This window comes from Salvelinus sp. IW2-2015, linkage group LG25 (assembly GCF_002910315.2).
Source record: "Salvelinus sp. IW2-2015 linkage group LG25, ASM291031v2, whole genome shotgun sequence".
Taxonomy (NCBI): Eukaryota; Metazoa; Chordata; class Actinopteri; order Salmoniformes; family Salmonidae; genus Salvelinus; species Salvelinus sp. IW2-2015.
The window spans coordinates 14,202,468-14,218,237 of NC_036865.1; the positions used below are offsets into that span (position 1 = coordinate 14,202,468).

The 15,770-nt window shown below is 43.4% G+C and overlaps 2 protein-coding genes across 2 annotated transcripts in view; one reads left to right on the forward strand and one right to left on the reverse strand.

The window, feature by feature from the left end:
* The window catches only part of LOC111951667 (galactosylgalactosylxylosylprotein 3-beta-glucuronosyltransferase 2-like), a 42,576-nt gene extending 31,291 nt beyond the window's left edge, over positions 1 to 11,285 (forward strand). The window contains exons 3-4 of the mRNA XM_023969880.2: positions 8,323 to 8,471; positions 11,098 to 11,285. Of these exons, the coding sequence (XP_023825648.1) occupies positions 8,323 to 8,471; positions 11,098 to 11,184 (236 nt within the window). The 3' untranslated portion in view covers positions 11,185 to 11,285. The remainder of the gene's footprint in view (positions 1 to 8,322; positions 8,472 to 11,097) is intronic.
* Positions 11,286 to 13,307: 2,022 nt separating this feature from the next.
* Positions 13,308 to 15,770, reverse strand: part of LOC111951860 (stromal membrane-associated protein 1) — a 56,553-nt gene continuing 54,090 nt past the window's right edge. The window contains exon 12 of the mRNA XM_023970146.2: positions 13,308 to 14,949. Coding sequence (XP_023825914.2) covers positions 14,812 to 14,949 — 138 coding nt within the window. The 3' untranslated portion in view covers positions 13,308 to 14,811. The remainder of the gene's footprint in view (positions 14,950 to 15,770) is intronic.

Here is a 15,770-nt window from a genome sequence, read left to right on the forward strand (position 1 = left end):
GAGGTCCATCAGCCATTCCTTGGGCTGCAATACCTATTTTTTCCAATTGGCCTGGACCCCTTTTACTGCCGATACGGAGCCCCGCCGATCCATCACGACTGGACTACCGACGTAATCCGCCCGAGGGGATTTTCAACAGGCTCCTCCGTCGCGATGTCCCCTGAATGCCCATCTGCTAGACCCGGCTCGCTAGCTGTCTGAATCGCCGTGTCTGCAGCCCGCCAAGCTACTCACTAGACCCCATGATCACTCGGCTATGCATGCCTCTCGCTAATGTCAATATGCCTTGTCCATTGCTGTTTTGGTTAGTGAATATTGTCTTATTTCACTGTAGAGCCTCCAGCCCTGCTCAATATGCCTTAGCTAACCCTTTTGTTCCACCTCCCACACATGCGGTGACCTCACCTGGTTTAAATGGTGTCTATAGAGAGACAATACCTCTCTCATTGTCATTCAATGCCGGTGGTAGCCTAGTGATTAGAGTGTTGGACTAGTAACCGAAAGGTTGCAAGATGAAATCCCTGAGCTGACAAGGTAAAAGTCTGTTGTTCTGCCCCTGAACAAGGATGTTAACCCACTGTTCCTAGGCCGTCATTGAAAATAAGAATTTGTTCTTAACTGACTTGCCTAGTTAAATAAAGGTAAAATAAAAAAACTTAATGCCTAGGTTTTCACAGCCTACTGTACATTATGCCTTGAATCTATTCTACCGTGCCCAGAAACCTGCTCCTTTTACTCTCTGTTCCGGACGTACTAGATGACCAGTTCTTATAGCCTTTAGCCGTACCCTTATCCTACTCCTCCTCTGTTCCTCTGGTGATGTAGAGGTTAATCCATGCCCTGCAGTTCCTAGCTCCACTCCCATTCCCCAGGCGCTCTAATTTGTTGACTTCTGTAATCGTAAAAGCCTTGGTTTCATGCATGTTAATATTAGAAGCCTCCTCCCTAAGTTTGTTTTATTCACTGCTTTAGCACACTCTGCCAACCCAGATGTCCTAGCCATGTCTGAATCCTAGCTTAGGAAGGCCACCAAACACCCAGAAATTTCCATCCCTAACTATAAAATGTTCTGACAAAATAGAACTGCAAAGGGGGCGGAGTTGCAATCTACTGCAGAGATAGCCTGTAGAGTTCTGTCTTACTATCCAGGTCTGTCCCAAACAATTTGAGCTTCAAATTTTAAAAATCCACCTTTCCAGAAACAAGTCTCTCACCGTTGCTGCTTGCTATAGACCACCTTCTGCGCCCAGCTGTGCTCTGGACACCATATGTGAATTGATTTCCCCCCATCTATCTTCAGAGCTCATGCTGTTAGGTGACCTAAACTGGGACATGCTTAACAGCCCGTCCGTCCTACAATCTAAGCTAGATGCCCTCAATCTCACACAAATTATCGATGAACCTACCAGGTACAACCCCAAATTCGTAAACATGGGCACCCTAAAAGATATCATCCTAACCAGCCTGCCCTCCAAATACACCTCTGCTGTCTTCAATCAAGATCTCAGCGATCACTGCCTTATTGCCTGCATCCGTAATGGGTCTGCGGTCAAATGTCCAACCCTCATCACTGTCAAATGCTCCCTAAAACACTTCAGCGAGCAGGCCTTGCTAATCGACCTGGCCCGGGTATCCTGGAAGGATATTGACCTCATTCCGTCAGTAGAGGATGTCTGGTTATTCTTTAAAAGTGCTTTCCTCACCATCTTAAATAAGCATGCCCCATTCAAAAAAATGTAGAACCAGGAACAGATATAGCCCTTGGTTCACTCCAGACCTGACTGCCCTTGACCAGCACAAAAACATCCTGTGGCATACTGCATTAGCATCAAACAGCCCCCGCGATATGCAACTTTTCAAGGAAGTTAGGAACCAATATACACAGGCAGTTAGGAAAGCAAAGGCTAGCTTTTTCAAACAGAAATTTGTATCCTTTGGCACAAACTCCAAACAGTTCTGGGACACTGTAAAGTCCATGGAGAATAAGAGCACCTCCTCCCAGCTGCCCACTTCAATGAGGCTAGGAAACACTGTCACCACCGATAAATCCACGATAATGGAGAATTTCAATAAGCATTTCTCTACGGCTGGCCATGCTTTCCACCTGGCTACCCCTACCCCGGTCAACCACCCTGCACCCCCCACAGCAACTTGCCCAAGCCTCCCCCATTTCTCCTTCACCCAAATCCAGATAGCTGATGTTCTGAAAGAGCTGCAAAATCTGGACCCCTACAAATCAGCCGAGCTAGACAATCTGGACCCTCGCTTTCTAAAATTATCCGCCGCAATTGTTGCAACCCCTATTACTAGCCTGTTCAACCTCTCTTTTGTAACGTCTGAGATTCCCAAAGAATGGAAAGCTGCCGTGGTCATCCCCCTCTTCAAAGATGGTGACACTCTAGTCCCAAACTGTTACAGACCTATTTTTATCCTACCCTGCCTTTCCAAGGTCTTCCAAAGCCAAGTTAACAAACAGATCACTGACCATTTCGAATCCCACCGTACCCACCGTACCTATGCAATCTGGTTTCCGAGCTGGTCATGGGTGCACCTCAGCCACGGTCAAGGTCCTAAATGATATCATAACCGCCATCGATGAGAGACAATACTGTGCAGCTGTATTCATCGACCTGGCCAAGGCTTTCGACTCTGTCAATCACCACATTCTTATCGGCAGACTCAACAGCCTTGCTTTCTCAAATGACTGCCTCGCCTGGTTCACCAACTACTTCTCAGACAGAGTTCAGTGTGTCAAATCGGAGGGCCTGTTGTCCGGATCTCTGGCAGTCTCTATGGGGGTGCTACAGGGTTCAATTTTCAGGCCGACTCTTTTCTCTGTATATATCGATGATGTCGCTCTTGCTGCTGGTGATCCTCTGATCCACCTCTGTAAACTCTCCTTCCAGACTCACATTAAGCATCTCCATCCAAAATTAAATGTAGAATCAGCTTCCTATTTTTAACAAAGCATCCTTCACTCATGCTGTCGAACATACCCTCGTAAAACTGACCTACCCTTGACTTCGGCGATGTCATATACAAAATAGCCTCCAACACTCTACTCAGCAAATTGGATACAGTCTATCACAGTGCCATCCGTTTTGTCACCAGAGCCCCACCACTGCGACCTGTATGCTCTCATTGCCTGGCCATCTCTTCATATTCGTCACCAAACCCATTGGCTACAGGTCATCTATAAGTCTTTGCTAGGTAAAGCCCCGCCTTATCTCAGCTCACTGGTCACCATAGCAGCACTCACCCGTAGCACGCGCTCCAGCAGGTATATTTCACTGGTCACCCCCAAAGCCAATTCCTCCTTCGGCCGCCTTTCCTTCCAGTTCTCTGCTGCCAATGACTGGAACGAATTGCAAAAATCACTGACGCTGGAGACTCATATCTCCCTCTCTAACTTTAAGCACCAGCTGTCAGAGCAGCTCACAGATCACTGCACCTGTACATAGCCCATCTGTAAATAGCCCATCCAACTACCTCATCCCCATACTGTTATTATTATATATTTTTTGCTCCTTTGCACCTCATTATCTCTACTTGCACATTCATCTTCTGCACATCTATCACTCCAGTGTTTAATTGCTAAATTGTAATTATTTCACCACTATGGCCTATTTATTGCCTTACCTCCCTTATCTTACCTCATTACCCTCAGCCAATTTTGATCCTTTATATTGGGCAGACAGACCAGTTCCCTACCTCCTCCTGCTGCTACCTGCCTCCTCCATTTTTGGGGTAATACTGTAATCAATTGGTTGTACTCTTGGATTGAGCAGACCTTCCCATACATTTCTGATAACTCCATCAAGGACATAACTCTACTATTCCAAATAACAATATAATTTAAGAACAAAATACCCCTTTCAAACATCTTTCCCATAAATACAGGTATTTTATCAACCAGCACATTTGAGTTCAGCCGTAATATTTGTTCTATCTTATCAGGGGGATGAAATTGAAATTGTAGCCAGCTCTGCAATGCTTGTTTGAAAAAGAGAGATACTTTGAAAAAAGTATCATTTTAAATTATTCAAAAATGAGACATGGCAATCTGCACAAAGGAAAAAAGGCAATTTTTAAACAATGGATGAGCTTTTCTTAGTAATCTACTTGAGAACCATTTAGGGTTCAAGTRAAACTTTTGAATAAGTGAAGCTTTTAGAGAGAGGTTTAGTGCTTTTATATTTAATCATCTCAACCCACCCAATTATATTCATTATATAGATAGGCACGCTTTATTTTGTCTGTTTAATCGTCCCAGATAAGCAAAATATATGATTTGAAAAACGAATTATCAGGAGTAGGCAGTGCCATAAGTAAGTGAATAAACTGAGATATGACAAAGGAGTTAATCAGGGCAATTATTCCATAAATAGACAGCTATTTACCTCTCCATGGTTGCAGGATCTTGTCTATTTTTACAAGTTTTCTATTGAAATTCATTGTGGAGAGCTTATTTATATMTTTTGTGATATGAATACCAAGTATATCTACTTCACCATCACCAGCCCATTTTATAGGTATATTGCAAGGTAATGTATAAGTTGTATTTAAGGATCCAATACGTAATATTGTACACTTATCATCATTCGGTTTTAGTCCAGAGAGTACAGAAAAATGATCTAGATCTTCAATGAGACATTGCAGGGATCTAGCTTGCGGACTTAATATAAAACTTGAGTCAATCATGGACACCTTTGTTTTTAAGCCTTGGGTTTCTAATCCTCTAATGTTATTGGATCTGATTTTAATACCGAGCATTTCGATGGCCATAACAAATAGATATGGTGACAGCGGACACCCTTGTTTAACTCCTCTTGACAATTCAAAACTCTCGGAGAAGTAGCCGTTATTTACAATGACTGACCCTGTAAAACAACACATTTCACTGCACGTATCTGGTGTATGTGACAATAAATCACATTGATAAATACACTACCGTTCAAAAGTTTGAGGTCACTTAGAAATGACCTTGTTTTTGAAAGAAAAGCACATTTTTTGTCCATTAAAATAACAACAAATTGATCAGAAATACAGTATAGACATTGTTCATGTTGTAAATTACTATTGTAGCTGGAAACGGCAGATTTTTATGGAATATCTACATAGGCGTACACCATTATCAGCAACCATCACTCCTGTGTTCCAATGGCACGTTGTGTTAGCTAATCTGAGTTTGTCATTTTAAAAGGCTAATTGATAATTAGAAAACCCTTTTGCAATTATGTTAGCACAGCTGAAAACTGTTGTACTGATTAAACAAGCAATAAAACTGGCTTTCTTTAGACTAGTTGAGTATCTGGAGCATCAGCATTTGTGTGTTCGATTACAGGCTCAAAATGGCCAGAAACAAATAACTTTCTTCTGAGGCCCCGGTGCACAACTGAGCAAGAGGACAAGTACATTAGAGTGTCTAATGACGCCTCACAAGTCCTCAACTGGCAGCTTCATTAAATACTACCCGCAAAACACCAGTCTCAACGTTAACAGTGAAGAGGCGACCCCGGGATGCTGGCCTTCTAGGCAGAGTTCCTCTGTCCAGTGTCTGTGTTCTTTTGAACATCTTAATCTTTTATTTTTATTGGCCGGCCTGAGATATGGCTTTTTCTTTGCAACTCTGCCTAGAAGGCCAGCATCCCGGAGTTGCCTCTTCACTGTTGACATTGACACTGGTGTTTTGTGGGTACAATTTAATGAAGCTGCCAGTTGAGGACTTGTGAGTCATCTTTCTCAAACTAGACACTCTAATGTACTTGTCATTTTGCTTAGTTGTGCACCGGGGTCTCCCACTCCTCTTTCTATTCTGGTTAGAGACAGTTTGCGCTGTTCTGTGAAGGGAGTAGTACACAGCATTGTGTGAGATCTTCAGTTTCTTGGCAATTTCTCGCATGGAATAGCCTTCATTTCTCAGAACAAGAATGGACTGACAAGTTTCAGAAGGAAGTACTTAGTTTCTGGCCATTTTGTGCCTGTAATCGAACACACAAATGCTGATGCTCTAGATAATCAACTAGTCTAATGAAGGCCAGTTTTATTGCTTGTTTAATCAGTACAACAGTTTTCAGCTGTGCTAACAATTGCAAAAGGGTTTTCTAATGATCAATTAACCTTTAAAAATGAGAAACTTGGATTAGCTAACACAACGTGCCATTGGAACACAGGAGTAATGGTTGCTGATAATGGGCCTCTGTACACCTATGTAGATATTCCATAAAAATGTCTACACTGTATTTCTGATCAATTGGATTCTATTTTAATGGACAAAAAATTAGCTTTTCTTTCAAAAATKTCTAAATGACCCCAAACTTTTGAACGGTAGTGTACATATACTGTATTATATTCACCACCAAACTAGCAGTCACATTTTTTTGCCCACAAAAAAACCCTTTAATCACTATTCATCTGATGTAGAATGGGCAATGTTGAGCAGTGTGTAAATTGCAGCTTTTACCTTAATAACTTGTATTGTGGTATTGGAGGCTATTGTTAGCAGCCAAGTTGGCCAATTAATCTGTTCCAATGCTGCTCTATCTCATTTACTGGGCCACAATTGGGCCAGAGAAGGAGGAGATGGTTTAGTATTCTTCTGGTGCAGGCACACACACACACACACACACACACACACACACACACACACACACACACACACACACACACACACACANCACACACACACACACACACACACAGTTCTGTATATCTCATCCCACACACATGCACCAACACGCGTACATGCAAAGCCCTGTCCGTCATTGTCTTGGAGTGGAGCTCTCACCTGAAGAGGATTTTGAGAGGGCAACATGAAAGTGTTTAGTGTTTACACTACAGCGAGTCAGTGGGACAAAAAAAAGAGGGATGGCGCATGCTAACACTTAGTCTTTAATGAGTCATGCTATTGCTAATATTAACCCTTTTCTTGACCAATGGTCATAAGCCTCACTCATATAACAGGAAGTAACCAGCTGTGTCACAGTATTCTAAAATGGGGTCCGACACATTACGAAAAATACATTACAGATTAAAAAAACTTAACAATTGACATACATTTAAAAACATTAACATGTAGTGTGTGTGTGTGTGTGTGTGTGTGTGTGTGTGTGTGTGTGTGTGTGTGTGTGTGTGCGCACGCATCTATCAGTTACACATACAGTACATGTCAGTCAGTGGAGGCTGACTCATAATAATGGCTGGAACAGAGCAAATGGAATGGCATGAAACACCTGGAAACCATGTGCTTGATGTGTTTGTTACCATTCCACTCCAGTCATTACCACCAGCCCATCCTCCCCAATTAAGATGCCACCAACCTCCTGTACATACACACAACAAGTAGGTCACATGGGGGAGAGGCATTTGTCGTTTGTTTTAGAAACCAGGTTTGCTGTTCACTTGCGCAATATAAGATGAAAAGGAGTTCTTTGTATCATTTCTAACACGTACACTACATACAATGCATAGAAACAAAACCATAAAGAAAAGGACAAGGAAAAGAAGCCAGGAAAGGAAGCTGGATGAAACTATTGAGACAGAAACGGCATTGACAGACAGGCATTGCTAACAGATGCACTAATCTTCATACCACCTTAGCTGCAGGTTAAGAGATGTCTATCTTATAATTGCTTTCATACCTATCTATCATACCTGGGGTACAGCTTCTGGGCTTTCACTGCAGTATCACTCACAGCTCAGTAATATGCCTGATATTCCACTGAGATCTTCCTATTGGGTCAGTCCCAACTCAGACACACTGTGTGTATGTGTGCGTGTTAAACCAGTGACCTTCTTTGACTCAAAATGCAGGAAATACGCAACACGCACTGGCACACACACACACACAACCTCACAATCTCTCAGTGGAGTAGAAGGATACCCATGAGAGTAGAGTTATGGCCTAGAAAACCGTGTGCTAGAAACGTGGAGAGGCGCGTAAATGTAATATGCTATTCCATGCAGCCATCAGCACACCCCATACCCAGTGGTATCGCATATATTGTAACTGAGATAAGGAGAGTAATATGAGATACTGTAGTGGGATCTTCCTGTGATACTGTGTGGCATTCTCAATGCATAGTCATGAACAGCAAACACACACACACCCACGTGCACACACTCTGCCGCACAGTTGAGATATATCTGATYTCCGGTCAGTTGCACCATAGTTCCAATAGTTCGAGGTCATCAATGATCTGTATGTAGTTACTTCCAGGATGATTAAAGCAAGGAATGAACTGATCCCAAGATTGACATGTGATGTGTGAGACATAATCATCTGACCAGGCATATGAACCTCTTCCTCTTCCTTTTCTCCAGGTTTTGCAGTGAACCTCCAAGTGGTCCTGGGGAGCCCACGGGCGTTGTTCAAGCGTAGGGGTTCCCAGCCTGGCATGCAGGAGTCTGACTTCCTGAAACAGATCACCAAGGTGGGGGAGCTGGAGCCCAAAGCCAACAACTGCACTAGGGTGAGTAGCCCATCATTGTGGAAACCCCATTAATCCCTGACCTCTAACCCCATATCAGACCCCAAAGCCTTGCTAATTGGTCAAAACAACAAGTTGGCATGACAGTGAGATTTTTTTTAGTTGTGATGAAGCGCCATCTCCTAATATAGCATCTGTGTGTCCCCTCTTCATCAGTTAGGCTACCTCCCTCCTCTCCTTTACAGCTCATGACACTGTTAGTCATCATCATTATCAGCCCATTAGTTTAATGGGGCCGCTGCAGGCTGATATTAATACATACCATTAGCAGGATGTGACATCATCCATTATCACCCACCACGGTCATATCGCCAGCAGTACGTGACATCATCACTAATAACAACCCAGCACTGCAGTACGACAGAACGGTGCGCTACGTTTTGGGGAAATGTGTCATTTTGTACAAACCATCATGCAACGTAGCAAACGTTGAACTAGACCCCAGGTAAAAGTTGCCTTTAGGCACAGATCTAGGGTCAGCTTACCTGCCCCACATGCTAACCTTAAAGGGGATTTTCTCAATTGAAACAATAACAAAGTGTTTCCCCCGCCCCTGTTTCAGTAAAAAGCCGAGGGAGAGGGCTGGAGAAATGTAACCACTCTCAAATTCATAGACACAGCTAACACAGCATAATATAAAATTGATAGTTTTAGCCATTTTTTGAGACGATATGTACTTTGTTTACAAACATTGGAGTAAAACAAGCTTACATTCTGGGTTATGATGGGGTGTGACAGTTAAACTAAGCTCATGGAGGAATTTCTAAGTTATATTCTTCAAGAATCAATGGATAAAAACCACTGGGCACAGACCTCAGTTCAGAATCCAGTTTTGATTTACATTTGGTTGAGTTGTCCACTAACGTGAATTCAATGTGGAATCAACAACAAATGTCACCATATCATTGGATTTAGGTTAAAAGCTGGGTTAAAAAAAGACGAAATGCCGTTACGTTATTACTTTATGCAAATCCAATCAGTTTTCCACGTTGAGTCAACAACATCACATAGATTTTTGGGGGTTGAAATTAGGAGGAAACAACGTTGATTCAGCCAGTTTTTGCCCAATGTGATGTCATTAATTTTTAAGTCCAAATAGATGTAGCAACTGCGGATGGCTCCTTTAAGCATTAGGGAGGAAATACAAAACGTATCTAACTTCATCCTTGGAAACAAATGCTCAATCTGCTAAAAACTTGGAGTAGAGACAAGAGATGAGAAGGAAGAAGGGAGGGTTAAAGGAGAGATGGAACAAGAGAGAGAAGAGAGAGAGAAAGAAATAGACAGAGATAGGGAAGAAAATGAGGTAGGAGAGAGAAAGATGAAAATATTTTAGACAGACAAAGGAGAATCCAATTTGGAAGGAGAGAGAGCAGACAGGAGATGTACTGCCATGGAGTCAGACTGTCTTTTAACTACTAGACACACTGGCACAGGGTGCTCTGCACACTCTGTCAACTCAGCACTTTCGGTGCCAATAGAGATTGGACTGCCTTTAACCTCTCCAAATCTCCCTCAACCTCTCCCATTTTATTACAGATGGGTTCTAACTAGATTCTACCTCAACCTCTCCCATTTTAATACAGATGGGTTCAAATTACATTCTACCTCAACCTCTCCCATTTTATTACAGATGGGTCTAACTAGATTCTACTCAACCTCTCCCATTTTAATACAGATGGGTTCATTACATTCTACCTCAACCTCCCATTTATTACAGATGGTTCTAACTAGATTCTACCTCAAACTCTCTCCATTTTTATACAGATGGGTTCAAATTACATTCTACTCAACTCCCATTTTATTACAGATGGGTTTCTAACTGATTCTACCTCAACCTCTCCATTTTATTACAGATGGGTTAACTGAATTACCTCAAACCTCATCCCATTTTATTACAGATGGGTTCAAATTACATTCTACCTCAACCTCCCATTTTATTACAGATGGGTTCTAGCTAGATTCTAGCTCACCCTCCCATTTTATTACAGATGGGTTTTAATTAGATTCTACCTCAACCGTTCACATTTTATTACAGATGGGTTCTACCTTAGATTCTACCTCAAATCGGCACTACAGACCAGACTAGAATATTGCAGAATTTTATGAGAGAGAATGAGAGCGACATGGAGAGAAGGGAAGAGGTGAAATAAGAGGGAAGGGATTTAGGAGAGGAACAATAGAATGAACGCAAACCTATGCCTGCTTCGCTGGCTGCAGCATTTGTCTCGTTAGATATGCAAAACGGCCCAATTAGCAGCCCCGTGTGCAGGAAAGGACATGTTCCACCTGAGTGGAGCCGGGAACGGATGGCACTGCACACCAACCATCCATCACTGTGTATGTGTGTGAACACAAATTACTGGGTTGGAAATAGAAGTGAGGCACTTTCCATGTACTACAGTAAAAGGTAGAACTATCAGTCTATTCGGTCTGATCCACTCCCTCCCTTTCTGTCACAAAAAGCTTTTTCTTGAATATTTTAACAAAGGCACCATTCCATTTCATAGTTGGCTCAGTGATATAGTGTAAGTTATGCATCTATCTGGTGTGTGCTCATCAGAGAACACACACACTAACCCGCTCTCCCGCTCTCCCTGTCTCTCAGGTGTTGGTGTGGCACACTCGTACAGAGAAGGTGAATCTGGGCAACGAGCCCAGACATCGACAGGACAGTGTGGTTATCGAGGTCTAAGGGGTGGGATAACCAAGGAGGAATAAGCAAGCTCATTGGTCAGACAGACTGACAGTAATTTCTTGAACTACACTACTGACATCACCTTGCTTGACCATAACCTTGATATGGATTACACTATGATGGACAGGACTTTGGACYAATTGCATGGATGGGAACTGCTGCCTGAATGTTGTGAATGGCTCAATGAGATCCCGGACCTCAAAGGGGACCATAATGCACTGGGGTGACCATTGCTTTCCCAGGGGACTCTGCTCTCGTACTGCAATGTGGCCCAGTCCCTTATAAAAAGTGACTTCCTATGAAGTATGCAGGCTAAACAAGACTGTCTGTCTGTCTGTCTACATGTATGTGTGTATGTAAACTCAGCAACAACAAAAAACCATCCCCTTTTCAGGACCCTGTCTTTCAAAGATAATTTGTAAAAATCCAAATAACTTAACAGATCTTCATTGTAAAGGGTTTAAACACTGTTTCCCATGCTTGTTCAATGAACCATAAACAATTTATGAACATGCACCTGTGGAATGGTCGTTAAGATGCTAACAGCTTACAGACGGTAGGCAATTAAGGTCAGTTATGAAAACTTAGGACACTAAAGAGGCCTTTCTACTGACTCTGAAAAGCACAAAAAGAAAGATGCCCAGGGTCCCTGCTCATCTGCGTGAACGTGTCTTAGGCATGCTGCAAGGAGGCATGAGGACTGCAGATGTGGCCAGGGCAATAAATTGCAATGTCCGTACTGTGAGACGCCTAAGACAGCGCTACAGGGAGACAGGACGGACAGCTGATCTTCCTCGCAGTGGCAGACCACATGTAACAACACCTGCACAGGATCGGTACATCCGAACATCACACCTGCGGGACAGGTATAGGATGGCAACAACAACTGCCCGAGTTACACCAGGAACGCACAATCCCTCCATCAATGCTCAGACTGTCCGCAATAGGCTGAGAGGGCTGGACTGAGGACTTGTAGGCCTGTGTAAGGCAGGTCCTCACCAGACATCACCGGCAACAATGTCGCCTATGGGCACAAACCCACCGTCGCTGGACCAGACAGGACTGGCAAAAAGTGCTCTTCACTGACGAGTCGCGATTTTGTCTCACCGGGGGTGATGGTCGGATTCGCGTTTATCGTCGAAGAATGAGCGTTACACGAGGCCTGTACTCTGGAGCGATTTGGAGGTGGAGGGTCCGTCATGGTCTGGGGCGGTGGTCACAGCATCATCGGACTGAGCTTGTTGTCTGCAGGCAATCTCAACACTTGCATTACAGGGAAGACATCCTCCTCCTCATGTGGTACCCTTCCTGCAGGCTCATCCTGACATGACCCTCCAGCATGACAATGCCACCAGCCATACTGCTCGTTCTGTGGGTGATTTCCTGTAAGACAGGAATGTCAGTGTTCTGCCATGGCCAGCGAAGAGCCCGGATCTCAAGCCCATTGAGTACGTCTGGGACCTGTTGAATCGGAGGGTGAGGGCTTGGCCCATTCCCCCCAGAAATGTCCGGGAACTTGCAGGTGCCTTGGTGGAAGAGTGGGGTAACATCTCACAGCAAGAACTGGCAAATCTGGTGCAGTCCATGAGGAGATGCACTGCAGTACTTAATGCAGCTGGTGGCCAAACCAGATACTGACTTACTTTGATTTTGACCTCCCCTTTGTTCAGGGACACATTATTCCATTTTTGTTAGTCACATGTCTGTGGAACTTGTTCAGTTWATGTCTCAGTTGTTGAATCTTATGTTCATACAAATATTTACACATGTTAAGTTTGCTGAAAATAAAYGCAGTTGACAGTGAGAGGACGTTTCTTTTTTTGCTGAGTTTGTGTGTGTACCAGATCAGTGAGTATGAAACTGAACAATGTGTGTGTATGTCTGTGAAGACACACCAACAAGAACATGGGCCGTGATTAGTAGATCACCTGCTGGGTGTCGACTAACGATGGCCATTCGACATGCACAATCGTCGGGAAATGAACAGAAAATCTCTTCCGATGTTCTGTGGTCAGCGGCGACCGGACGGCCAACCCGCTACGCACGGCTAACATTCCGGTTGGTTTTCTTTGTCCTCAAGTGTCTGTGGGTCTGTGACACACTGGACCACAGARACAAACTCCAGGAGTACAACTTTTATTCCAAATGACCCTCTTGTAAAAGCAGGAAAAATAAAAGAAAAAACAACTTCACAATAAAAGAGTCATTGGACAAAAATGGTCACAATAGTTCATGGCTATTCACTGTTTAATGCACGGAAATAACATTTCTCTCTGTACTAGGCACCAGAAAATGTAAACACCACTAGAAATAAACCTGGAGGACATGCTGTGTGTATGAATTATCTTGTGTGTGTGTGAGAGAGTGTGTGTGTTCTCTTGAGTGTGTGTTCTCTTGTTATCACATGGCAGGGACCCTGTATGTGGATAGAATCTCCAATTTAGAACTACACTAAACACGGAATGTCTGTGTTTGATCTATTGTTTGTTGATTCCTAGTGCACCACCTATTTCCCCCTGCAGTATTTCTTCACCTTCTTTCCCCACTATAGAATCTATAAATTGACATAAAGCAGGATTAGACAGAGATTATGTCATCATAGAGGCCAGGAAGTAAGCACACGTGATGTTAAGCCAACTGTTCCAATCCCTGACAGCTCCATTAGGCTCCCAATGTCAACACACTTCCTGAATCATCTGGAGCTTTATGTCACCACTGGCATCATCTCTTTCTTCGTCGTATTCTGGTCCCCTCCCCCTCCCATTTCATGTAAGCTCCCTGCCCCACCGACTGTAGTCCAGGTTTATTTGCCTCAAACTAATGCCTGATTCACACTAAATTGCCACCCCGAACCATACTGTGCTGGCTCAGATAATAGAGTCTTTTCACTGTCATTTCCAGCAACTATGGTGGATGCGTAACCAGGCCAGCCCAGTACGGCTTGGCTTTATAGTGTTCAATCAGACAGATCTGTGGGCTTCTTCTTGTTCCTGCACAACAAAACACACAGTAAGATGGCAGAAACACAACCTCACTGGGGGGGGGGGGGGGGGCTATATCTCACACACATACAGTAATACAGTACTGGATCATACAATGTCTTGCTACAGGAGCTCTGAATGCACAGAGGGGAGTACAGTATAATATACACACATGATATTAATTGGGGGGGTGGGGTGGTCACCAACATGTTATCCATATCTCTCCATTTAAATATCTATTTACTCACTATCGGTTTTGGTAATGATATATTATTATTATTAGACGCTTGTATTATTGGTCCAGCAGCTTTTCTCTTCCACCAATATGTTTTTTTTTTAACAAAAGAAAAAAAGGTCAAAAGAAGAAGAAAGTAAAAGTCCCAAGTAAAAAGATGAACACACAGCTGCCAGTCTGTTTTCACCCGAGACTCCGCCCCCTTGCCCTTTGACCCTCAGCACACAGAGGGAGAGAGGGGTCTCTAAAGGAATGATAAACGGAGAGGAGGGAGAACAGTGGAGCAGTCCATAGATTGCCCCATGTGCGTTGTTTCCTGTTTTGCAGTTGGTGAGTGAGGGTTAAGGAGGAGATTTGGGGTGACATGGTTGTTCTGCCTCCCTCTCCCATTCTCCCCCCTCCCCTCCCTCACTTCCACAGCTGGGTACTGAGGGTCTGGCCCGAGGGAGGACCCACCCCCCCACCCATGGGAGCACCTGGTGGAACAAAGCCGGGTGGCGCTGCCACACCACCACTCATGGCGATGCCCGATATCTGCTGGGTCATCTGAGAGAGATAAGAGATAAAGAGACATGGTGTGTGAGAGAGGCAGAGAAAGAGAGGAGGGAGGGGCAGAGAAAATAGAGACCGTTAGAGGGTTGGACAAACCATTTAGACAATTCTAGAATGACAGCAACAACCAGCTTAAAGGGATACTTCGGGAGTTTGATAATGAGGCYCTTTATCTACTTTCCCCAGAGTCCGATGAACTTGTGGATACCATTTTTATGTCTCTGTGTCCAGTATTTATTTTTATTTTTATTTATTTAACCTTTATTTAACCAGGAAGGGCTCATTGAGATTTAAAATCTMTTTTTCAAGAGCATCCTGGCCAAGACAGGCAGCAACAAGTCATTACAAAAATTACAGACAAACAACATGAAAAACTACAAGTAATCTAGTAAAACCATTGAATTCACAAGAGTATAACAAAATCAAAAACAGCAAATTAAAAATATTGACAGGTCAGGGAATCAGCGTCAAAATCCTTCATCAGTGATTTAAAAACACCAAATCGGGAGAAGTTCTTCCAGTTTAAAAGTAATTTGTAAGGTGTTCCAAGACGATGGCGCAGAGTACATAAAAGCCCTTTTACCAAATTCAGTTCAGACATTTGGAACAGTTAGCAGGATAAAGTCCAGCGAACGAAGAGAGTACCCACCACATTTCTGAACAATAAAAATGCCCAAATAAAAAGGTAGTAAACCCAAAATGGCTTTGTAAATAAAAGTATACCAGTGACTGAGCCTACGAGTGACTAGAGAAGGCCAGCCAACCCTGGTATACAAAGTGCAGTGGTGCGTAAGGGTTTTGCAGTTTAAAATAAA